At 41.7% G+C, this 24,563-nt stretch overlaps 2 protein-coding genes across 3 annotated transcripts in view; both read left to right on the forward strand.

Annotated features, from left to right (window-relative positions):
• The window catches only part of LOC118556612 (fatty acyl-CoA hydrolase precursor, medium chain-like), a 40,172-nt gene extending 17,842 nt beyond the window's left edge, over positions 1–22,330 (forward strand). The window contains exons 1-13 of one of the 2 annotated variants that reach the window (XM_036151186.1): positions 14,309–14,463; positions 18,473–18,665; positions 18,748–18,889; positions 19,194–19,327; positions 19,416–19,569; positions 19,647–19,751; positions 19,834–19,932; positions 20,033–20,176; positions 20,271–20,348; positions 21,003–21,150; positions 21,252–21,401; positions 21,486–21,558; positions 21,628–22,330. In XM_036151186.1, coding sequence (XP_036007079.1) covers positions 14,391–14,463; positions 18,473–18,665; positions 18,748–18,889; positions 19,194–19,327; positions 19,416–19,569; positions 19,647–19,751; positions 19,834–19,932; positions 20,033–20,176; positions 20,271–20,348; positions 21,003–21,150; positions 21,252–21,401; positions 21,486–21,558; positions 21,628–21,814 — 1,680 coding nt within the window. In that variant the 5' untranslated portion in view covers positions 14,309–14,390 and the 3' untranslated portion in view covers positions 21,815–22,330. Of the gene's footprint in view, positions 1–14,308; positions 14,464–18,472; positions 18,666–18,747; positions 18,890–19,193; positions 19,328–19,415; positions 19,570–19,646; positions 19,752–19,833; positions 19,933–20,032; positions 20,177–20,270; positions 20,349–21,002; positions 21,151–21,251; positions 21,402–21,485; positions 21,559–21,627 lie in introns of those variants that run through there. The other variant, XM_036151195.1, reaches the window with a different exon arrangement.
• Positions 645–8,046, forward strand: LOC105918251 (fatty acyl-CoA hydrolase precursor, medium chain). The gene is made up of 13 exons (XM_021311001.2): positions 645–794; positions 2,664–2,856; positions 2,939–3,080; positions 3,324–3,457; positions 3,546–3,699; positions 3,777–3,881; positions 3,957–4,055; positions 4,156–4,299; positions 4,397–4,474; positions 7,031–7,178; positions 7,280–7,429; positions 7,517–7,589; positions 7,659–8,046. Exons 1-13 carry the CDS (start codon positions 722–724, stop codon positions 7,843–7,845), a joined length of 1,680 nt encoding a protein of 559 aa, XP_021166676.2. The 5' UTR covers positions 645–721; the 3' UTR covers positions 7,846–8,046.
• Positions 22,331–24,563: the final 2,233 nt, after the last annotated feature.

The following is a 24,563-nucleotide window of genomic DNA, read 5'->3' on the forward strand; positions in this document are numbered from 1 at the left end:
TTGAAAAAGAATGTTCTTGCACAGCTTTTTTCTAGTGTTGCCACTCTGCAGCTTTAGTGTGTCCAGTTTTGCAACATGGTGCAGCCTTAGTTTATAGAAGGCAGATACAAGTAGTGAATCAGCCCGAATACATCTCCATGCAGCACAGGAATGAGGCATCTTCTCTGATCCACGTTCACTACAACAGAACCTAACTTTCTTCTGCCACATACACTATGGCGGTGAGGTTGACGTGTGAACCTGCGCCCAATGATGGTGTTTGGTCAAGTGGATTAGGTCTCGGGCTGCCAGTCAGAAGATCGGAGGTTCGAATCCAAGCTGTGCCAATTTCAGGGAATTACAGTTGGGGAGTGGTGGCCTAGTGGTTAGAGCATGGAGCTTTAGCATCCCAGAGGTTCTGAGTTCAACTCCCACAAGCTGTCATTCTGGGTCCCTGAGCAAGACCCTTAACCCACTGCTCCCTAAAGGGGATGGGTTAAGATACAGAAGTGAATTTCTCCATTGTGAGATCAATAAAGTTCAATTATTATGTTATGGGCTCCCTGACTGACTTTCATCTGTCGCTATCTGTTGCTGTGGTGACAGTCACGTGACAAATCCCGCAGGTAGCTCGCGCACACGCAGCTCCAGCCTGTTAGTTCACCTTAAAGGTCCAGTAGTAGTAGTAGTGCTTCTTCTGCTGGTTTCTGCTCCATTCAGGGGTTTCACAGTGAACTTTCTGATGCCCGCCATGAAGTTCGGCGTCTGCTTTCTTGTGTGCTTTTGGTTTCTAAGCGCTGCCGCGGATCCACAAGGTAAGAGGCAGAATGCTTTTTTTTCAGCATAAAGTACTGCTCCAAAAACCCCTGAACATGTGGGTTTCATTATTAAAATAAGCGGTCCTACTTGTCGAGCTAAGAAAATAAGTTGTTAAAGGTGGGATATTTGTACACATAATGCTGACAGCCTGCTGCAAATAGTAAAGAATGCACTATTTATTTGACTTACTCTGTTCTGGGTGTTAACTGAACATGTTTACCTTTTACCTGCTACTTCTGTGTAGCCAAAGGTGACATTACGTCATAGGAGATAGCTGGCCCAGCCTCAGAGGGCGTGTCGTGCACAGTGAAGGAGGCAGAGACAAAACTAGGTTTGAGGCTGCACAGTGGGACAGTGGGTAGCTCTGTTGCCTTGCAGCAAGAAGGTCTTTGGTTCACCGCTGGGTCTTTCTGCATGGGTTAGTTCTCTGGGTACTTTGGTTTCCTCCCACAGTCCAAAAAACATGAGGGTGGTTGTTTGTGTGCGATAAAATGGATGGATGGAATACTAAATGTCAAATACCATTACACACTATTGCAGGCATATTCTGAACTTGCGTTTACACAATCTTAAAATCTTAAATACACATTTGCAACAACCAACGACTAAAGATAACCAAATAATAACTCTTTTAACTTCGGCAGCACGGGTTCGTGCCTGCACATCAACGTGACCGCGTTTTATTATTGGTTAGAAAGCGGGGGGGGGGGGGGGGTGTTGGGAGGGGACAGTTCGACCACAGAGCAGTTTGGCCTGAACCAACCGTTTGGTTGGGAATCCTTCCAAACTTCCCTCGCCACTTCGCCCCTGTGTGTGACTGACTTTAGCCACTAACTCTGTTAGACATTTGCCCTGTAAAGTGGATCCCCCGCAGCACCGTTTCCCAGTCCATTTTAGAGACCCAGAGGTGAACTGCTCCTCCTCATGGCCTTTCATCATCTAATTTAGCCTCCAGCCTGTCAAACTCTGTGCAGTCTGCAGGGCTTCAGCATCTTCATCAATTCCTCACACAGTGATATGATAGATAATGAGAAACCACTTTTGGGGTGCAGATTATTTTTTAATTTCTTTTCTTTTGGAACTGCTTGTGTCTCCCCCTGTGTGTCATTCAAAAAAATGCTGCCCTGGTCGGGTGCCTGGTTCATCTGTGCCAAAAACTGCTACTGTTTGCATATTTGTCCTGTAGATCGGATTGGTCTTCGACCCCGCCGAGCTGTCACTTTACTGCCAGGCATTGCAGGACAGTCTACTGGCTCTTAGCTGCATCAATTGTCGCCATCTTGCCATCTCAAAAAGGACTAAGTAAACATTATCAGGACGAATGCTTGGTGCCCGATGCAAAAACGTTATGATTAACAAACATAAATATTCTTGTGGACCATTAGTAACCAAGATGCCGACAATTGACGCAACTGAGTCAGTAGACTGTTCTGCAATTCCTCGCAGTAAAGTGAAAGCTGGGCATTGTCGAAGACCAACCCGATCTAAAGTGGCTCCAAGTTCGAGTGATCTGGAATTGTTTCTCTTTCCTTGCACACCTCGGCTGGACGTTGCTCCATTGTTTCTTCTCGTTTACTCATTGTGCGCATGCACAATATTGTACCTCTGGTTACGTGGTCTTGTTATGGTAAAGACACACAAAAGCACTTTTTTACTAACATGTAGAACAAAAACAAAGCGTAGAACACAATTATATAATATAATAAGCCAACAGGGTGTGAGAAGTAATTTGGAAAACCTTTACATGAAACTACAGCGATCTACTGGCATAGAAATTCATAGAGTCATAGTACATGACTAGGTCCATTTAAATTACTGAATAATGCTTCTGATTGATTATTCTTTTGTTGTTTCGATCCTGACAGCACCAGAGGTCCAAACAAAGCTCGGCAGGCTGAGAGGCCAGTATGTGAGCGTAAAGGGAAAGGAGACCGGTGTCCACGCCTTCCTGGGTGTTCCCTTTGCTAAGCCCCCCGTCGGCCCCTCCCTGAGGCTGGCTGCCCCCCAGCCTCCAGAGGCATGGCAAGGACTGAGAGATGCCACCAAGCAACCCAACATGTAAGACACCTGTTTCTGTTAAGGACCCTCTACAGTTGGCAGGTCTGTTCAAGAACTTATTTACTAAACATATACTTCACAGGTGCGTTCAAGATGTGGACATCATTAACAATATGACTGAAATGATTGTTGGCATGAAGGTGGAAATCCCAGATGTTTCAGAAGACTGCCTCTACCTCAACATCTACACCCCTGCAAACAGAGCTCCTGATGCCAAGCTCCCGGTAAGAAACCATTGGCTTTAATTCTGCGTGTGATTCTGTTCAGTCATTGAGATTCAGCTTCAGATTAGTTTGGGGTAAAGGTGAAGAGGTTTCTTCTGCTCTGAACTGGGAGTGAGCTGTACCTTCATCATGCATATCTAAACAACAGAGACAAACCCGGAGAAGTGGGAAACACAGGCTCAACCTTTGTTGTTATTGGACTTGGAAAGCTAAATGGGGAAAACATATTTATTTATTTCTCAGGTCATGGTGTGGATCCATGGTGGAGGCTTTGTTATGGGGTCTGCATCAGTGTTTGATGGTTCTGCTCTTGCTGCCTACCAAGATGTAGTTGTGGTTCTGATCCAGTATCGACTGGGACTTCTGGGATTTCTCAGGTAAATTAGTATCTAAAACATGCAATTATTACTTCCTAGTGCTTTTACTTTAATGGAAACACGTTTTGCCACATCGTCTTTTGTGCAGCACCGGAGATGAGCATGTGCCAGGGAACTTTGGTCTTTTGGACCAGATCCAAGCCCTGAGGTGGGTCAAGGAGCACATCGACAACTTTGGAGGAAACCCAGATTTGGTCACCATATTTGGGGAGTCTGCTGGTGGTGTTAGCGTTTCACTCCTGGTATGAAGTCATCTGGAAACATAATTATTATTTACAGCAATATTTTTTTTAATTTGTCCTGCTATTTAATCGCTTAGCTTCTCTCTCCACTGTCTGATGGCCTGTTCCACCGAGCCATTGCTGAGAGCGGGACGGCTGCGATGGATGTCATTGTCAGCGTCGATCCAGTCCCAGCAATGCAGGTTGGTTGTCTTTTTTTGTTCATCTATTATTGATAATTGTTTTTATTCTAAATTAATGATTGCATCTTTCTTCAGGTCGCTGCAAATGCCTCAGGCTGTAGCTTTGAAAGCACAGAGAAGATTGCTAAATGCATGCTGAACCTTGATATTGACACCATACTGGCATTAGGGAAGGTGAGATGCTGGATATAGAAACTCGTATTGTTAGATCTGATTTAACTGCTGTTTATTTCACCATCTCCATTTTTATTTCTACACATATTACTCTTTTAAGAATCCAAATTTCAGATATCCTATAAATGTGGATGGACACTTCCTGACTAAGCCTGTGCCGGAGCTATTCCAGACGCATCAACTCCTCACTGTACCATTCATGACAGGCATTAATAATGATGAAGGAGGTTTCCTCCTGGCTACTGTGAGTTCTGAATGTTTACAGGCTTTTCAAAAGACATAAGCTGCATTGCTTTTTAAATTCATGCTTATTGTAGTCTTTCTCTCTTTTTTTTCTTTAGCACTTAGCTCCTCCAAACTGGACAGAAGGAATGGATCGAGAGTCGGTTGTAAACGCGCTGTTTGTCTTCTACCCCCTTGTAAGACTCCTTGTCTGATACAGTAAACATGTAAACATGTTCAAACCCCTTGAATATTTAATCAATTTATTTTATTGTATTTCATCTGATAGTCTATCAGAGCAAAGTAGTTTATATGTGTAAGGTGGAAGATAAAGTTTTCTGTTTTACAAATTCGAGCATCTATTAGAACCCCCTTCCTAAAACCCTAGATTAAAACCAATTCAACTAATTGCCTTCAGAAGTCACCTACTTGTTTAAAGTATGATTAGGTTATAAAACATTTCACATGAAGTACTGTTTAATCCATTTCGTGGAAATTGAAAGACTATAGCACAGCTGTAAACCTACCAAGACATGGCCATCCACCTAAACCGACATGCCTGGAGAGGTCAGCGCAAATCACAGAAGCAGTAAAAAGGCCCATGGTCACGCTGCAGAGATCCACAGCTCTTTTGGGAGGCTGAGCGGTCAATCATTAGTTCTGTACTCCACGGCTATTGTTTTTATGGGGGGGGGGGGCGGGGGAGCCATTGTTAAAGGGTGGCCTTTTTTTGGCAAACTTGGAAAACTCTTTGTAGCAAATACATGGCAATTACAGAAAATGTCCTGTTAGAAATTGCCAATTACTTGAGGTTAAAGTAGGGGTTCAAGCAGGACAGTGACCAGTACAAAGGTTTTGATCAAAGCAAATTTCTGTGTTAGAAAGACTCAGTCCAAAGTGCAGATTCTGCTTTTACATAAACGTTTTGCTTGTTATTTTTTACTGATAAGAATTAGTAAAAACATAAGTCTCTGACTTCCAGTTATGGCAGCTTGCTGAGTAGACACGTGTAGGACCGTTCTCCTACTAAACATTTAAAATCCTCGTTAAAATGGGCTAACTTTGTGCTTCAATCAGACCAACTACAACACCAGGGTTTAAGAAAATACAGCTGAGACAAAGAAAATCAAATCGGAGCAAGACACAACAAACCAAAGTAACTAACTTTGCCATCCAAATCCCAAAGCCAAGTTCACTGCTAACAGCGAAGCCACGGAAGCTGCCGGCAGCGCTAGCCCTGATAAACTGTCGGAGAGAAACAGTACTACGGCCAGGGAAGAGCCCGGTACCTCATTGACAACTATACTTGCAGCTATTAATGCCACAAAGACTGACATCTCATACAAATTTGATGACATCCTCTCCACAATTACAAATCTAAGGAGGGACATCACAGACTGCTCAGAAAGAATTATGCAGGTGGAGACGAGAATCTTAATGACAGAAGATGACGTGACTACGCTCCAGAACAAGGTGAAAAATAAAGTTCTGGAAGAGAGAGTATTGGGCCTGGAAGCTCATTCACGCCGCCCCAATGTACGGCTTGTTAATCTACCCGAAAGGCGCGGAAGGTGAGGACACCTGTGGTTTCCTGGAGAGCTGGATACGAGAGGCGTGGGAACTACGGCCAAACCGACAACAAGACTGACACCACTCCTAGATCCCTCATAATGAAGTCAATCAATCAAATCAATCAATCAACCTTTATTGTCAACTACAATTTGCATTGTAATCGAGATTACAGTTTCAGTACAAACCGTCCATCAACGGTTTACTGAGGCCATGCGTGCCAAAGAACACTGCCGTTAGGCGCATTCTTTCGGCTGACAAAGACCCCGCCGTGACGCGGTCTCCTTAGGGCGCTGCCTTTTAGTTTCTGAATTACAAACATGAAGAAGAGGTGATGAGAGCGGCCAGGGCGAAAAAGCAAGTCTTCTACAAGAATCATCTGGTGAGATTCTACCAAGACAATGACTGCAGAGACGCACAAGAAACCAAAAGAGTTTGAGGTGGCGAGGCGACAACTACGTGCAATGGGGTTCCGGTACAGTATGATGCCTCCGGCACGGCTTATTCTTTCCAACAAAGAGCACTCACACATCTTCAACAGCGCTGACAAAGCCGAAGCTTCATCAATAAGATCCAGTCAGATAATCATCTAGACTGAGGTACTGAAGAATACATGACGCTGTAGGAAATGTTGTACAAAACTGCTGATGGAACATTTCTCTGATATTTTGACGTAGTGCGGAGTCAGGAATGCAGGGCAGAGTGAACGTTAGTTAAGTTGTTACACTGAGTTTTTATATATATATACACATATATAATGCAATTACTAGCTTGACTCCCAATGAAGAATTTGAAAACTTGTAAGGACCAGGAATGGGGGGTTGATATGTTGGTTCAAGACATGTAATTGCATTTTTTTTTTCTTATAGTGTGTAAACAATCAAAACAATGTTGGCAAAAAAAAAACTTAAGTCTCTAGAAGTGTAGTGTTGGTAGAGACATATTCTCAATATACGTGTAGCTGTATATCCAATGATGGGTGGTTTTACAGCACATGGACTCAAGGTTTTTGTATTTTTTTTTAAATTATACAATTATGCACCATTTTGTGATACAATCGCACAAATTCCAATAAAATCTTTTTTACATTTGTAGTTCTATGAATACTTTTGCCCAGCATTTCTATCCCTGCATAACAAGTTGTTTTTTTTCATGGATTTTATTTTAACTTTTTTCCTGTTCAGCCTGAAGCTGCAGCCATCAGAGACTTGATTGCTAACGAATACATTGGATCTGGTGAAGACCGCATCAGAAACAGAAACGGATTTACTGAGCTGCTTGGAGATTTCTTTTTTACTTTTCCAGCCATTAAAACAGCAAATGCTCACAGAGGTAGTCTTTTACATGCAAGATGGTGCCAATAAGTTCAGTATTGTGTATTTTCTACTGTTTTCTCTTGCAAGTGAACATGACACCTATTTGTAAACCACCAGATGCGGGCGCGGATGTGTATTTGTATGAGTATCATTACGCTCCCAAGTTCCTGCAGAAAATAAGGCCCAGCTTTGTTAAATGCGACCATGCAGACGAACTATTCTCTGTGCTGGGATTCTGCTTCACAACCACCCATGTAAAATTAGTTGGTAAGTGCCCTTAACTTACCCCCAGATATTCAGTGTGTTTGTGTGTTTTTTTTACAAAATGGTCTTGCTGTTTACTGATTCATTTAGAGGCGTGTCCTAAAGAGGAGGAAGAGTTTAGCAGAATCATGATGAGCTACTGGGGCAACTTCGCTCGCACAGGGTAAGGATGACGGCTTATTCAAAGTACAGAATACACACATTATACAAAGTTTAAAACATTTGTTTGTAGGTCTCCTAACGGGGATGGTCTTGTTGACTGGCCCAAGTATGGAGCAGAGGAAAGGTATATGTCTCTCGACGTGAAGGAGCAGACGTCCCGTCAGTCTCTCAAGAAGGACCGTTTCATCTTTGTGACCCAAACTCTGCCAGAGAGGATCAGGGACCATGAGGAGAACGTGGGGCGCAGCGAGCTGTAGTCCAGTTTCAGGGCAGAGGGATCCATAAGTGTTTTTTAAATCTAATCTGATGCATGCCATCAGGTCTGCCTATAACAATGTATTGCTTCTTAACAAACGGTACATAACTTTAAAGTCATGTACTGTTTAATCATTTAGACTACTATTGGATATATAATAATGTATTCATGTTAATTGAAATACAGTTAAAATGGGTAAAGAGATTGTCATATTGCTGGATGAATCTAATGGAAAGTATTAAAGAACTGCATGTCTTTAGTAACATGAATGCCTGTCATCCTGAGGTTGCCAAGTTTTGTCACAAAACCCAAAACTGTATTAAAAGTTCTAAGTTTAACATTATAAATTAGTTAGGTCATTGTTAACCACTTCCAAGCTTACTTTTTTTTCAGCATAATTGCTGCCAAATGTCGGCAGTTAATAAGATTTATAATTTTTAATGCATGAATTGTATTCAGCGTTTGTGCAGAGATGGAAAACATAAGAACCTCCCACTGGGCAAAAATGGTCACACTTTCAGCATTATTTATTTTGTTTTTGATTAATTTAAACAATCATTCAATTTCAGAATGTTTACACTTTAATGCCTGCGAGATGAAATAATAGAAAGATAAAAAAAAAAATTAACCAAAGCAATTCATGCATCTAGAACAAATCTAGACTCCAGGGAAATTACACATTTATTATAGCAAAATGCTTTTAAAAACAGGAACATGGACAGACATGGCTAGCAAAGAGGCCAGAGGCTTAATGCCTTATTCATTACTGCCTTCCCATAAACATGTTACATCATCAGTGTGCCTCAAACAGCTGTAGTTCCCTTTTCTATCAAACCAATACAGAAATTATAAATAAATAAAGAAATATAAAATAAAATTTCAACAGAGATGTATGCCCTTGTTTCTTTCTAGGTCCTTATCTATGTTGTCCTGCAGGTGGTACTCTTTAACTACTTCCAGTATGAGACCATTTCAAGTAACCGTGACAGCAGGCCGCAGGTAGGGGCGCGCCTCAACGTTGAGCCACGCTGGCGCCACCTGGTGGCGGAGACTATCCAACACATTCACAAACAACTATGCATCGCCTATGGCCAGTTTTTTTTTAATGTTTTTTTAATTAAGTTTTTTTTTTTTCAGACAGACAATTCCACCAACTAATAAAAAAGTGATCGACAAAATTACAAGAAAGATCACAATCAACACATGCACATTCACCGCACAGGCTTTTAGCAATGTGTCTGAACAAAGAGTAGGCGTAAGTAAATAAAAGTACCATCAACTTTTTAAAAGCAAATAATCGGAAACATAAGGAAGGAAAGGGAGAGATCTATATATAAAAAAATATCTTATCAAGGTCTCATCTGAGTTTATACTTGCAGGTTTATAAAATGGAATTATAAACCAGCACGGCAGCAGATTCTTTTTGCTCAGTAACACTAGATGGGTTAAAAAAAAAAAAAGCGGGACTGAAACGAGGATAAGTGATGGTTGTTGTCACTGCTTCGTATGTAAATTGTAGTCAAACAGTTTTCAGAGAGCCATGCCCTCAACGTTGAGGCATGCCCTGATCTGCGGCCTGCAGTCAGGGGCTACTCGACCATTTCCAGCATGGCCATGGTTCTACATGTTCCAAAAAAAGAAGAATGTGCTAAATACAAATACATCAAACAAAGTTCACATTGAACAAAAGTGCAAAATCAAAATTTTTTGCCTGTCATCTCAGGCCTGTGAAAAGCTGGTTCAGCGACCATGGTACTCCTGTTCTTGATTGGTCGGCCAACTCCCCTGACCTGAACCCCATAGAAAATGTATGGGCTGACGTCAAGAAGAAGATGAGAGAAGATGTGAGACACCAGAACCAACAACGCAGATGACCTGAAGGCAGCTATCAGAGCAAGCTGAGCTTCCATTACATCCACTCAGTGCCACAGGCTGATCGCCTCTATGCTCAGTGGCGGTTTTTGGTACGGGCGAACCGGGCAGCCAACTGGGGAAATACTTTTTTCAATGACACATCTCACGAGCAGGCGTCCTGTCTGCTGTGAAAAGATGCTGCAGCCCTGCAGACTGCACAGAGGCTGACATGCTGGAGACTAAATGAGATGAGAAAAGGCAATGAATATCTATAGAACAACTGTTTCACTTTCTGAAATAACTGAAAAAAATATTGCACTTTTACACTATATTGAATTTTTTTAGGTGTACTTTTAGGTTGTCTATCACAAATATTTTGTCAAAAAAAGTATTACATTGTTTGCATAATTATTATGCAATGACATTTTTTGACCTAACTAGTATCTCTATTTTATTTACTTCAAGCTACAAAAAAGGTAATGCTTGTTGGACTTTAGCTCTCGTGATATGTAGCTGTAATGAGGAAGGACAAAACGTATAGTTAGAGTGGCTTAGCTTACGCTGAGCTATCTCTGTGGTTATGCAGCTATATGTTTAGGCTGATGGAGGACACCAAGATCCATTACTCTCACTCTGCCGAGTTCTCCTACTGTTCTCCAATTTGCATTGTTTGTTGTTATTTCATTTTTTCTTCTTCATAGTAGGTACACCTGGTCTGGCGTTCTGTTAGCTGTGACATCATCCAGGGGAGACAGATCATCATATCACCATATAACATAGAAAGGATTCCTGGATCAATGTGTGGTTCTGTGCTTTTTTTTTTGTCTGTCTTGTTGTGTCTCTGCTCTGTCTTCTCTAACCCCCAGTTGGTCGAGGCAGATGACTGTTCATACTGAGCCTGGTTCTCAGGTGGAGGTTTTTCCTTCCTGTTAAAGGCGAGTTATCCTCTCCATTGTCGCTTCATGCTTGCTCAATATGAGGGATTGCTGCAAAGCCATGGATAATTCAGACGACTGTCCTTATGGCTTTCCACTCTTTCATGAGGAGTGAATACTGCTTGTCAAGACTCCATGCAACCTGCTGGGTTTCCTTCAATAGGAAACTTTTTTACCAATCTGTATAATTTGATTGAATTTGACTTTGTAAAGCGCCTTGAGATGACATGTATCGTGAATCAGCGCTATATATATGAAAATTGAATTGAATTGAACAGAAAAAGATAAAGCAAAAATGACAAAATGCCTTCATGAGACAGCTTAAATGTTCAGATAATAAATGTTTGAACAAGACCGCAGTGAGAAAAGTTTGGACACCACTGGGTTAGTTCTTCACAACGGAGAATGTTTAATGCTGCCATTTGCATTAGGTTATGATTTCCCTGCGGTGGGAAGGCTTGCCATACCATTGACTGTCCATGGAGCTGTGCCATATATGGACAAATAACAAGCTTCTTGCTTTCACCATCCTCTGCCTCTGCCTTTATCTTCACTGCAAATCCAGCAGCCAAAGGTTGTCACACCCAGGTATAAAAAAAGTAAAATAACTGAAAAACAAAGAAAATCTAGAGTGATGTGCAATCTAATAGCTTACATTCTTTGTTTTAATTTATATTTATTTACGTTGAAAAATATATGGGACACAGCAATAATCATAGGTGGGTTATTATTTTTATTATTATTATTATTATTATTATTATTATTATTATTATTATTATTATTATACACCCACCGGCCACTCTTTAGGTAAACATTGCTAGTACTGGGTTAGATCCCCTTATGCCTTTAGAGCTGCCTTAATCCTATGTGCCATAGATTCAGCAAGGTACTGGAAACCTTCCTCGGAGAGTTTGGCCTATATTGACATAATAACATCACGCAGATGCTGCAGATTTGTTGACTGCACGTCCATGATGCCAGATGGATTGAGATCTGGTGACTGTGGAGGCCATTCGAGTACAGTGAACTCATTGTCATGTTCAAGAAACCAGTCTGAAATGATTGGTGAGTGTTATCCTGCTGGAGATAGCCGTCAGAAGATGAGTACGCTGTGTTCATAAAGGGATGGACATAGTCAGCAACAATAATCAGGTAAACTGTGGTGTTGACACATTGCTCAATTGGTACTAAGGGGCCCAAAGTGGGCCAAGAAAATATCCCCCACACCATTACACGGTCAGCCTGAACCGTTGATACAAGGCAGGATGGATCCATGCTTTAATGTTGTGTATGCCAAATTCTGACCCTACCATCCGAATGTCGCAGCAGAAATCAAGACTCATGAGACCAGGCAACATTTTTCCAATCTGCTATTGGCCAATTTTGGTGAGCCTGTGTGAACTGTAGCCTGAGTTTCCTGTTTTTAGCTGACAGGAGTCAGCTTTGGTTGTAACAAGTGGTTATTTGAGTTTCTGTTGCCTTTCTATCAGCTCAAACCAGCCTGGCCATATTCCTCTGATCTCTGGCATCAACAAGGCATTAGCGCCCACAGAACTGCCGCTGACTGGATATTTTCTCTTTTTCAGATCATTCTCTGTAAACCCTATAGAGATGGTTGTGCGTGAAAATTCCCGTAGACCAGCAGTTTCTGAAATACTCAGACCAGCCCATCTGGCACCAACAACCATGCCACGTTCAAAGTCACTTAAATCACCTTTCTTCCCCATTCTGATGCTCGGATTAAACTGCAGCAGATCGTCTTGACCATGTCTGCATGCCTTTAATTCGTTGAGTTGCTGCCATGTGATTGGCTGATTAGAAATCTGCGTTAACCAGCAGTTGGACAGGTGTATCTAATAAAGTCCCTGGTGAGTGTATATTAAAGGAATACAATACGGTGCAAAGAAACAGTTACTGGCTAGAACCCCCCCCCAAAAAAAGAAAAAACATGTGATGCAATGAACGCAACGAGTAATGTCTCCTCGTATTTTATGTCAATCCGTTCATCCACTGGTTGAACATAAAACTTTTAGGATAAAAGTGAAATAATTAGCCTAATTTATTCTACCATTGCTATCAGTGCTTGGTGTTAATGTCAGCATTTAATTGCCTTCGATGATTTATTTCATATTTGTTGTAGACAAGGAGGAAATCGTCGGATTGTTAACAGGTCCCCTGACTGACTTTCATCTGTCTATCTGTTGCTGTGGTGACAGTCACGTGACAAATCCCGCAGGTATATGGCAAGCGCAAAGGGCCAATACTCGCCCGTACAATAACGCGCGGTTCCAACCCGTCTTTTACGCGAGCGCGCGTTTTTTACGCCACCGCGCGTTCTGGCTGGAAACGCGCGGTGGCGTAAAAAACGCACGCTCGCGTAAAATACGTGCGGTGGCGTTAATAACGTTTGGTGGCGTTTTTTTGCATATTATATCATCAGGAGGTTGTCTTTTATGTGCTCAGCCATTAGATTCAAAGGCGTTTTACCCAATTAGAACACTGCAGCACCAGACACAACCAGGAGATCCCTGATCGTTGGGGAAAGGCAGAAAGAAGATGCACCTTTCTTTCTAATCCTGTCTAAATCCTGCTAAGTTCAATAATAAAGTCTGATATTACAAAAAACTCACTCTGCTTGTTCTCCCTACTTATGCCCTTGGTGCAGAAGATAGATTAAATCTTTAAAAGAAATGTTATTATTAATTCTGAAAATATTATGTGAATATAACATTTAGTTCTACTACTTGGCTTGTGCATTGGTAGTTTCATGTTTAAAATGACAAAAGAAATATGAAAAACTTATGGTCGTCAAGTTGTAGTTACTCTCATATGACAGCAGATGGCAGTGAAAGCCCAAATTCATTAGATTAAATGTTTGAAATCAATTTTTAAACGTCTGTCTACCACTTTTTTGTGATTAGAATCATCAGTGGCCGGTCTAAACATATTAAATTTCCAAGAATGCAAAGTGAGCATTCTTCATGCTTCATTTTTTTTTGTCTGTATGTACTGTTTTATTATCTTCGTGTCTTTCTTTAAATGCCTCAGTACTACTGTTTTTATTATAACCTAATTTTGCAGACTGTAAGTTAGTCTAACAAAGCTCCGGAAGCCAGAATCCTGAATTAAATTGTCACACCAAATACTGTATGGCTTGCTGATATTCAAAAACTACAATTTCCAACTAATTTAAGTTTCACAAATTGACAAGGAGTAAGCACTAGCTCATATTTGGTTCCCTAATCCTTCACACATCCCAGGTCATCAAGATCTTCCCTCCTGTGTTCCTCCAACCAGCTCTGCTTTTCCTCACCTATTGAACACATCCTTGAGGCCCTTTTTGTCCAGATTACACCTTAATTACACGTGTCTGCTTAATTTATACACTTTATTTGGATGATGAAATTATAGTTTCAATGTTTCAATTTGTCCAAATAACTTTATTTTGTTTCCAGTGGTTTCAATGAGAATTTCAGTTCTGCCTCCTTTATATCCATTTTAAACCTCATAAACATACGCCACCGCGCGTTTCCAGCCAGAACGCGCGGTGGCGTAAAAAACGCGCGCTCACGTAAAAGACGGGTTGGAACCGCGCGTTATTGTACGGGCGAGTATTGGCCCTTTGCGCTTGCCATACAGGTAGCTCGCGCACACGCGCAGCTCCAGCCTGTTAGTTCACCTTAAAGGTCCGCAGGAAGTGGTAGTGCTTCTTCTGCTGGTTTCTGCTCCATTTAGGGGTTTCACAGTGAACTTTCTGATGCCTGCCATGAAGTTCCGCGTCTGCTTTCTTGTGTGCGTTTGGTTTCTAAGCGCTGCCGCGGATCCACAGGGTAAGAAGCAGACTGCTTTTTTTTTTTCTCAGCATAAAGTATTGCTCCACAACCCACTATGAACATGTGGGTTTCATTATTAAAAGAAGCGCTCCTACTCGTCGAGCTAAGAAAATAAGTTGTTAAAGGCGTGATATTTGTACACATAATGCTGGCAGCCTGCTGCAAATAGTAAAGAATGCACTATTTATTTGACTTACTCTGCTCTGGGTGTCAGTTGAACATGTTTACATTTTACCTGCTACCTCTGTATTGCCAAAGGTGAGATTAAGTCATGGCAAGAAGAGACAGTGGCGGTTATTGCATAAATACCCGCCTGGGCAATCCCCTAACTAAGGAACGATAGACCTGATGACAAGTGGATCAGAAGCCACACTTGGACCTTCAGATCAGGAGTTCCTAAATTATCCCCCCCCCCCCCCCCCCCCCCCCACGACTAAAGTGGGACTAAAGTAGGATTTTTGTAGGAATTCTTAAAAAGAGTGCAGCCTTCATTAAAATGAGGAACGTTGAGCATCTTGTAACACTATACTTTGGTTTCGCTTTCACAAACAAGGAAATACTAAATCTTTTTAGCACATCTCATGACCCCGCTGCCCACTTTGGGAACCCCTGCCTTAGATAACATACATTGTTTAGTGTATATTTGACACTGTGTAAAAACCCAACTTCAATATAGCTTTCTTACATCAGAAGACATGACGCCTATAAACAAAAGAGCTGTGCAGTCTCAGCGGCAGATTATTTTCCTCTCTTCTCCCATGCACAACACTGGTGTCATTTAAATTTCTGGCCTAAGGGGGGGGAACTTCTTTAAAAACTCTTCAACTTGTGCTATGCTCCTTTAATAAATGTTTTTTTGTTTTTGTTTTTTTTTTTGGTTTAAATTGAAACTTGTGTTACATTTATTATCATTGCGTCATTTTTATCTTGTAAATGTCCGTCCGTCCGTCTTCTTCCGCTTATCCGGGGTCGGGTCACGGGGGTAGCAGCTTCAGTAGGGAGGCCCAGACGTCCCTCTCCCCAGCCACTTGGGCCAGCTCCTCAGGAGGATTCCCAAGGCGTTCCCAGGCCAGCCGGGAGACATAGTCCCTCCAGCATGTCTTGGGTCTTCCCCTGGGCCTCCTCCCGGTGGGACGTGCCCGGAACACCTCACCAGGAAGGCGTCCAGGAGGCATCCTTACCAGATGCCCGAGCCACCTCAACTGGCTCCTCTCGACGTGGAGGAGCAGCGGCTCTACTCCGAGTCCTCCCCGGATGACTGAGCTCCTCACCTTATCTCTAAGGGAGAGCCCAGACACACTACGGAGAAAACTCATTTCAGCCGCTTGTATCCGGGTTCTCGTTCTTTCAGTCACGACCCAAAGCTCGTGACCATCTTGTAAATGGAAGAGAAAAAAGCAATATCGGCTTCAAGAATTGGCCCAAATAAATCAGCTCCGGGTATCTGGTATCTGTTTGCCTGATGTAGAGATAATCTGTATCAGCCTTAATAAACCTGTATCGGTCGATCTCTGACTCCGGCCCAAGCATCGTTCGCAGGAAGTGCTCTTAAACAGACTTTCAGTTCCATGCCCCCCACCCTTCCAAAAAAACTCGTCTCCTGCCTGAACAGGCTCTGCATACCTGCACCGACATCATGTGCAGAACCGACACCTCTTCCATTCTGTCATCATGCTATGGCACTATAGCTCCCTGCTGGGCCAAACCTCTTCATGAAGTAAGAACATCCCTGGCAGTGTGAATATGTGATAAACATGTTAGTTGTGCAGGTTATTCCAGATGTCTATGTTCAATTCAATTCAATTCAATTTTATTTATATAGCGCCAAATCATGAAACATGTCATCTCAAGGCACTTTACAAAGTCAAGTTCAATCATATTATACAGATTGGGTCAGATTATACAGATTGGTCAAAAATGTCCTATATAAGGAAACCAGTTGATTGCATCAAAGTCCCGACAAGCAGCATTCACTCCTGGGGAAGCGTAGAGCCACAGGAAGAGTCATCTGCATTGTACATGGCTTTGCTGCAATCCCTCATACTGAGCAAGCATGAAGCGACAGTGGGAAGAAAAACCACCCATTAACGGGAAGGAAAAACCTCCGGCAGAACCGGGCTCAGTATGAACGGTCATCTGCCTCGACAGACTGGGGTTAGAGAAGACAGAACAGAGACACAACAAGAGAAACAAAAAAGCACAGAAGCACACATTGATCTAGTAATCTGTTCTACATTAGATGGTAGTAGCGGGTGAGCCGTCTTCTCTGGATGATGTCACAGTTAACAAAACGCCAGACCAGGTGTACCTACTATGAAGAAAAAGAGAGAGAGCAAAAAGTTAAAAGCTGAAATGACTACAGTCATTTCAATGTAATACAATGCAAAACTGGAGAACAGTAGACTGAAGAACAGTAGAAATCAGTAGAGTGAGAAAATTAGACCCTGATGTCCTCCAGCAGCCTAGGCCTATCACAGCACAACTATAGAGATAGCTCAGGGTAGGAGCCACTCTAACTATAAGCTTTGTCAAAAAGGAAAGTTTTAACATTAGTCTTAAAAATAGATGTTCATAAAATATGTTCAACACCTTATTTGCCTCTATGAAGGTTTAAAAGGGTTTCTGTTGGGCTGACAGATTTGTAGCATGGCTTAATACATGTAATGTGATCTGTTGTTCTTCTTCTTTGTTTTTTTTTCTTTCTTTTTTTTTTTTTGTCAAAGGTGACACATTATGGCATGGCAGGTAGGTACAGAGCAGGTTTTTTTCCATAAATATCTGCCTGGGCAATCCCCTCTGCAACGGGCAATAGACTTGATTTCCGGGTCTGAAGCCACCTATGAATCTTTAGATAACAATGTATTTTGTATTAGTTTAGATCAAAACGGCCTGGTCTAGAAGCAGTATAGGATTAGAATCGGAACTTAAAAAGAGCAAGGTCCACACAAAAATAGTTTCTAAAACATGCAATGCGCTACAAAGTATAAACCAAAAGTTTTAAAGTTTTATTTGATTGGTTGTGATATCACAGCAATCAATGCCTGTCTGCCGGAGCACAAAGTTAACCTCGCCTGAAAGCTGAATTCTTGCTGTATTTTTGAGTTCACAAGCATATGAGAATCCATCTTGTCCCGCTCCTATCTCAATCATCTGGCCCTGAACCAAAAAGGGATCAGGCCAATCACATTGCAGTATTACGGTTTAAAGCGGGACTTACCAGCTGTGATGAAAGCAAGAGCTGCCGAGCCTACACCCGAACCAATTAAATTATCGCACCCTGTTGGCTTATCATGTATTATTTCTTTTTTACACTTTGTCTTTGTTCTATTTGTCAGTAAACAAACCACTTTTGTGTGTACTTGCTAAAACAAGACCACATGACCGGTATTGCACGTGTCCATTGGGTAAACAAGGAGAAGCAATGGAGCCGAGAAAGTTTAGCGATGCCCAGTAGAGGTGTGAAAAAGAGTTAATGTAACCCTCATCCTGTAGATCGGGTTGGTCTTCGACCACGCCAAGCTGTCACTTTACTGCCAGGCATTGCAGGACAGTCTACTGGCTCTTAGCTGCATCGATTGTCGCCATCTTGCTTTCTCATAATTCTGCAGTACTGCCGGCAGATGGCACAATGTTTATGTCTGCTGATCGTGTCTGGCCTCAAGTACTTTTCAGGCTCAAAGAGGACTGAGTAAACATTATCAGACTTGGTGCCCAAGATGCTGACAATTGACGCAACTACTGTAAGAGCCAGTAGACCATTCTGCAGTCCCTCGCAGTAAAGTGACTACTCGGCGTGGTTGAAGACCAACCTGACAAAAACAAAGTGTAGAAAACAATTCTATAATAACCCAACAAGGTGTGAGAAGTAATTTGGAAAACCTTTACATGAAACTACAGCGATCTACTGGCATAGAAATTCATAGAGTCATAGTACATGACTAGGTCCATTTAAGTTACTGAATAATGCTTCTGATTGATTATTCTTTTGTCGTTTTGATCCTGACAGCACCAGAGGTCCAAACAAGGCTTGGCAGGCTGAGGGGCCAGTATGTGAGCGTAAAGGGAAAGGAGACAGGTATCCACGCCTTCCTGGGTGTTCCTTTTGCTAAGCCCCCCCTCGGCCCCTCCCTGAGGCTGGCTTCCCCCCAGCCTCCAGAGGGATGGCAAGGACTGAGAGATGCCACCAAGCAACCCAACATGTAAGACGTGTGTTTCTGTTTAGGACCCTCTACAGTTGGCAGGTCTGTTGAAGCACTTATTTACTAAACATATACTTCGCAGGTGCGTTCAAGATGTGGAAATAATGAAAGATTTTATGAAAAAACTCGGTGGTATGAACACAGAAATCCCAGATGTTTCAGAAGACTGCCTCTACCTCAACATCTACACCCCTGCAAACAGAGCTCCTGATGCCAAGCTCCCGGTAAGAAACCTTTGCTTTAAGTCTGCGTGTGATTCTGTTCAGTCATTGAGATTCAGCTTCAGATTGGTTTGGGGTAAAGGTGAAGAGGTTTCTTCTGCTCTGAACTGGGAGTGAGCTGTACTTTCATCATGCATATCTAAACAACAGAGACAAACCTGGAGAGGTGGAAAACACAGACTGAAACTTTGTCATTATTGGACTTGGAAAGACGTTCCAGTGATGTTTCTTCATTAGAATACCTTGCAGATTGACTGAGATTTGTGTTTGAGCTAAATGAGGAAAACATATTTAATTTATTTCTCAGGTCATGGTGTGGATCCACGGTGGAGCCTTTTTTATGGGGTCTGCTTCAATGTATGATGGTTCTGCTCTTGCTGCCTACCAAGATGTAGTTGTGGTTCTGATCCAGTATCGACTGGGACTTCTGGGATTTCTCAGGTAAATTAGCATCTAAAACATACAATAATTACTTCCTAGTGGTTTTAATTTAATGGAAACACGTTTTTCCACATTGTCTTTTGTGCAGCACCGGAGATGAGCATGTGCCAGGGAACTTTGGTCTTTTGGACCAGATCCAAGCCCTGAGGTGGGTCAAGGAGCACATCGACAACTTTGGAGGAAACCCAGATTTGGTCACCATATTTGGAGAGTCTGCTGGTGGTGTTAGCGTTTCACTCCTGGTATGAAGTCATCTGGAAACAAAATTGTTATTTCCAGCAATAATTTTTTTAATTTGCCCTGCTATTTAAACACTCAGCTTCTCTCTCCACTGTCTGATGGCCTGTTTCACCGAGCCATTGCTGAGAGTGGGACGGCTGCGATGGATGTCATTGTCAGCGTCGATCCAGTCCCAGCAATGCAGGTTGCTTGTCTTTTTTTTTTTTTTTGTTCCTCTATTATTGATAATTGTTTTATGCTAAATGAATGATTGCATCTTTCTTCAGGCAGCTGCAAACGCCTCAGGCTGTAGCCTTGAAAGCACAGAGAAGATTGCTAAATGCATGCTGAACCTTGATATTGACACCATACTGGCATTAGTGAAGGTGAGATGCTGGATATAGAAACTCGTATTGTTAGATCTGATTTAACTGCTGTTTATTTCACCATCTCCATATTTTTTTCTACAAATATTACACTTTCAAGAATCCCCATTTAAGTTATCCTATAAATGTGGATGGACACTTCCTGACGAAGCCTGTGCCGGAGCTATTCCAGACGCATCAACTCCTCACTGTACCATTCATGACAGGCATTAATAATCATGAAGGAGGTTTCCTCATTGCTAATGTAAGTTCTGAATGTTTATAGGCTTTTCAGACGACATAAGCTGCATTGCGTTTTAAATTAATTCTTATTGTAGTCTTTCTCTTTTTTTCTGTAGAACTTTGCTCCTCCAAACTGGACAGAAGGAATGGATCGAGAGTCGGTTGTAAACGCACTGTTCGTCTTCTACCCCCTTGTAAGACTCTTGTCTGATACAGTAAACATGTTCAAACCAGATGTTTAAAGTTGGATTAGGTTATAAAACATTTCACATGAAGTACTGTTTAATCCATCTCGTGGAAATTGAAAGACTATAGCACAGCTGTAAACCTACCAAGACATGGCCATCCACCTAAAGCGACATGCCTGGAGAGGTCAGCACAAATCACAGAAGCAGTAAAAAGGCCCATGGTCATGCTGCAGAGATCTACAGCTCTGTTGGGACGCTCAGCCGTCAATCATTAGTTCTGTACTCCACAGCTATTGTTTTTATGGAAAAAAAAAGCCATTGTTAAATGGTGGCCTTTTTGGCAAACTTGGAAAATTCTGTAGCAAATACATGGCAATTACAAAAAAATGTCCTGTTAGAAGTTGCAAATGACTTTAGATAGAGGCGGAGGTTCAAGCAAGACAGTGACCAGTACAAATATTTTGATTAAAGCAAATTTCTTTGTTAGACAGACTCATTCAAAAGTGCATATTCTGCTTTAACAAAAGATTTTTGCAGGTTATTTGTTACTGATAAGAGTTACAAAAACGTAAGTCTCGGACTTCTGGTTGCGGTGGCTTGCTGAGTAGACGTGTGTAGGACTGCTCTGCTTTCATTCTTTTTTCTTTTTTTTTCGTTCAGCCTGAAGCTGCAGCCATCAGAGACTTGATTGCTAACGAATACATTGGATCTGGTGAAGACCGCATCAGAAACAGAGATGGATTTACTGAGCTGCTTGGAGATTTCCTTTTTACTTTTCCAGCCATTAAAGCAGCAATTGCTCATAGAGGTAATGTTTTCCATGCAAGATGGTGCCAATAAGTTCAGTATTGTGTATTTTCTACTGTTTTCTCTTGCAAGTGAACATGACACCTATTTGTAAACCACCAGATGCGGGCGCGGATGTGTATTTGTATGAGTATCATTACGCTCCCAAGTTCCTGCATAAAAAAAGGCCCAGCTTTGTTAAATGCGACCATGGAGACGAACTATTCTCTGTGCTGGGATTCTGCTTCACAACCACCCATGTAAAATTAGTTGGTAAGCTCCCCTAACTTACCCCCAGATATTCAGTGTGTTTGTGTGTTTTTACAAAATTGTCTTGCTGTTTACTGATTCATTTAGAGGGGTGTCCTAAAGAGGAGGAAGAATTTAGCAGAATCATGATGAGCTACTGGGGCAACTTCGCTCGCACAGGGTAAGGATGACCGCTTATTCAAAGTACAGAATACACACATTATGCAAAGTTTAAAATGTTTGTTTGTAGGTCTCCTAACGGGGATGGTCTTGTTGACTGGCCCAAGTATGGAGCAGAGGAAAGGTATATGTCTCTCGACGTGAAGGAGCAGACGTCCCGTCAGTCTCTCAAGAAGGACCGTTTCATCTTTGTGACCCAAACTCTGCCAGAGAGGATCAGGGACCATGAGGAGAACGTGGGGCGCAGCGAGCTGTAGTCCAGTTTCAGGGCACAGGGATCTAAAAGTTTTTGTTTTTTCAAAAGTTATATGTACTGTTTAATTATTTAGACTATTATAAGATATATACAATGGCGACTCTGGCATGATAAGTTAAGTGGGGAACAAAAACTCAACAGCTATTAGCAGCAACACATTTTTTGTAATGCATACATTCTGGCATTGGTCAGTTTTAAATAAAACAGATAAATTAGCACAAACCAACACACTAGAATTGCCATTTTCTATGAGGTAAATAGAATTTTTATACATAAAATTTCAAATAAAGGCTCACTAATAGTGTTAATTTATTGAACAGAAAAGATTCACATCAATCCTCTAAGTCAGTAAGGACAACCAGCACTAGATGGTCGCACACTTTCCGGCAGAACTTAAACGTAACATGTGCATTTCCAGAATTTTGATTGGACGATACAAGCTTGGGGCCAGGGGATCTCCACCACTGATCTCTATTTATTAACTGGATTCCTGAATGGCCGTTGGTAGTACACGTCGCTGTGAAGCCACCAGCCGCCATATTGGTACTCCCTATTTTCCCCCAGTAACTAGGGAATACGTGCACTACAGCATCGAATAACGGTGATTTTCTCATGTTCAGGGGGGCTTAAGACTTTTAAAATGTGAAATGCCATATCTTTATTTTATGTTATGTACTGACACTAACAAGTACTGAGAAAGTCATGTGCTGAAATATTTTGCATGTTTATATATATATATATATATATATATATATATATATATATATATATATATATATATATATATATATATATATAATATGTGTGTGCAAAATATTTCAGCACATGACTTTCTCAGTACTTGATAGTGTTAGTACATGACATAAAAGTATATGGCATAGTGTTAGTACATCCACTGACTGTAAAATTACCTGTGTAACGTTTTCCCACAGCCAGAAAACTGCTTGTTGTTGCAGCCAAATGCTATGGGGTTCTGTGAGAGTAGGGAGTAGCAAGATGGCGGCCAGTGACTTCAGTTTTTTTTTTGCCTATCACCAATCCAGTGAATAAATAGAGATCATTCTTTCCACCCCACCGCTGTCTACTCAGAGCGTGTTGGGTTGGGCATGCGCACTGCGATTACAGATGTTCATTATTTAAACAAACGTTGGTGAGCCGGCCCCAATATAAAGGCGCCTCAAAAGGATTTAGCCTTCTGAGCTTGTCAGTTTTCTTGCAGACTTAGATATATAGACACAAATGTTTTTAACAGAAATGTATTGGTAAGGGAATCGGTGTTTTTTACAATATTACTCTAAAAAGAACGATCATGTCCCACTGATTATTGTGCAATTAGAGCTCCACAGCGACATCTGGTGGGGCCAGGCCCCACTGGCCCAAATGCAGAGACGCCGCATGTATACGTTCCCTTGTTAAAGGAAAGAAAGTTAAAATAGATGAGCAGATGTCAATGTTTAATTTCTGGATGAGTTTAAAAGAAAGTCTTGAACAGCATGTCTCAACGTGAAACAACATGACCGCCTCCCTGCTTGTGTTCAATCTGCCTGCTTTCTTTTTCCTTTTATTATTTCTTGGGGTTGGTACAATTGTTAGGAAATTATACATAAATTCTGCTGTAAAATTCACGCCACTGTCTCCCCCCATCCCACCCCGAATCCAACCTGTAGACATGTGGTTGGATTTATTATATCATACAAATATGAAATAATAAAGAGTAACTTCCAATGAGGTGAGCAAATAAGTGGGGGGGGGGGGGGGGGGGGGGGACACTGCTACATATTTCACAGTGATGTGGCTTTTTCTATTTATTTATTTTTTTCATATTCCAGTCGAAGTCCTATATTTGTATGTATAATAAATTAAATGACTAATCAATATACAGGTGCTGGTCATATAATAAGAAGATTGGGGGGGAAAAGGTTTTTTTGTTCAGTTATTCCATTCAAAACGTGAACTTGTATATTATATTAATTCATTTTAAAAAAAGACTGATACATTTCAAGTGTTTATTTCTTTTAATTTTGATGATTATAACTGACAACTAATGAAAACCCCAAATTCTGTATCCCTGAAAATTAGAATATTGTGAAAAGGTCCAATATTGAAGAGACCTGGCTGGTACCACACTCTAATCAGCTAATTAACTCAAAACACCTGCAGAGGCCTTAAATGGTCTCTTAGTCTAGTTCTGTAGGCGACACCATCATGGGGAAGACTGCTCCAGAAGACGACTATTGACACCTTGGACAAGGAGGGTGCTTGAGGTCCAGAGTAAAGTTTCCGCAGTCAGTGATGGTTTGGGGTGCCATGTCATCTGCTGGTGTTGGTCCACTGTGTTTTCTGATGTCCAAGGTCAATGAAGACAACTACCTGGAAGTTTTAGAGCACTTCAAGCTCCCTGCTGCTGACCAACTTTATGGACATGCAGATTTCATTTTCCAACAGGACTTAGCACATACACACAGTGCCAAAGCTACCAATACCTAGTTTAAGGACCCTGGTGTCCCTGTTCTTAATTTGCCAGCAAACTCACCTGACCTTATTGTGAAGAGGAAGATGCGATATGGCAGATGTAACAATGCAGCAGGGCTGAAGGCCACTATCAGAGCAACCTGGGCTCTCAGAACAGCGTAATGCCACAGACTGATCGACTCCATGCTACGCTGCATTGCTGCAATAATCCAGGGAAAAGGAGCCCCAACTAAGTAAATGCTGTACATGCTCATACCTTTCAGTTGGTCAACATTTCT

The sequence above is a fragment of the Fundulus heteroclitus genome, chromosome 2 (assembly GCF_011125445.2).
Source record: "Fundulus heteroclitus isolate FHET01 chromosome 2, MU-UCD_Fhet_4.1, whole genome shotgun sequence".
Classification (NCBI taxonomy): Eukaryota; Metazoa; Chordata; class Actinopteri; order Cyprinodontiformes; family Fundulidae; genus Fundulus; species Fundulus heteroclitus.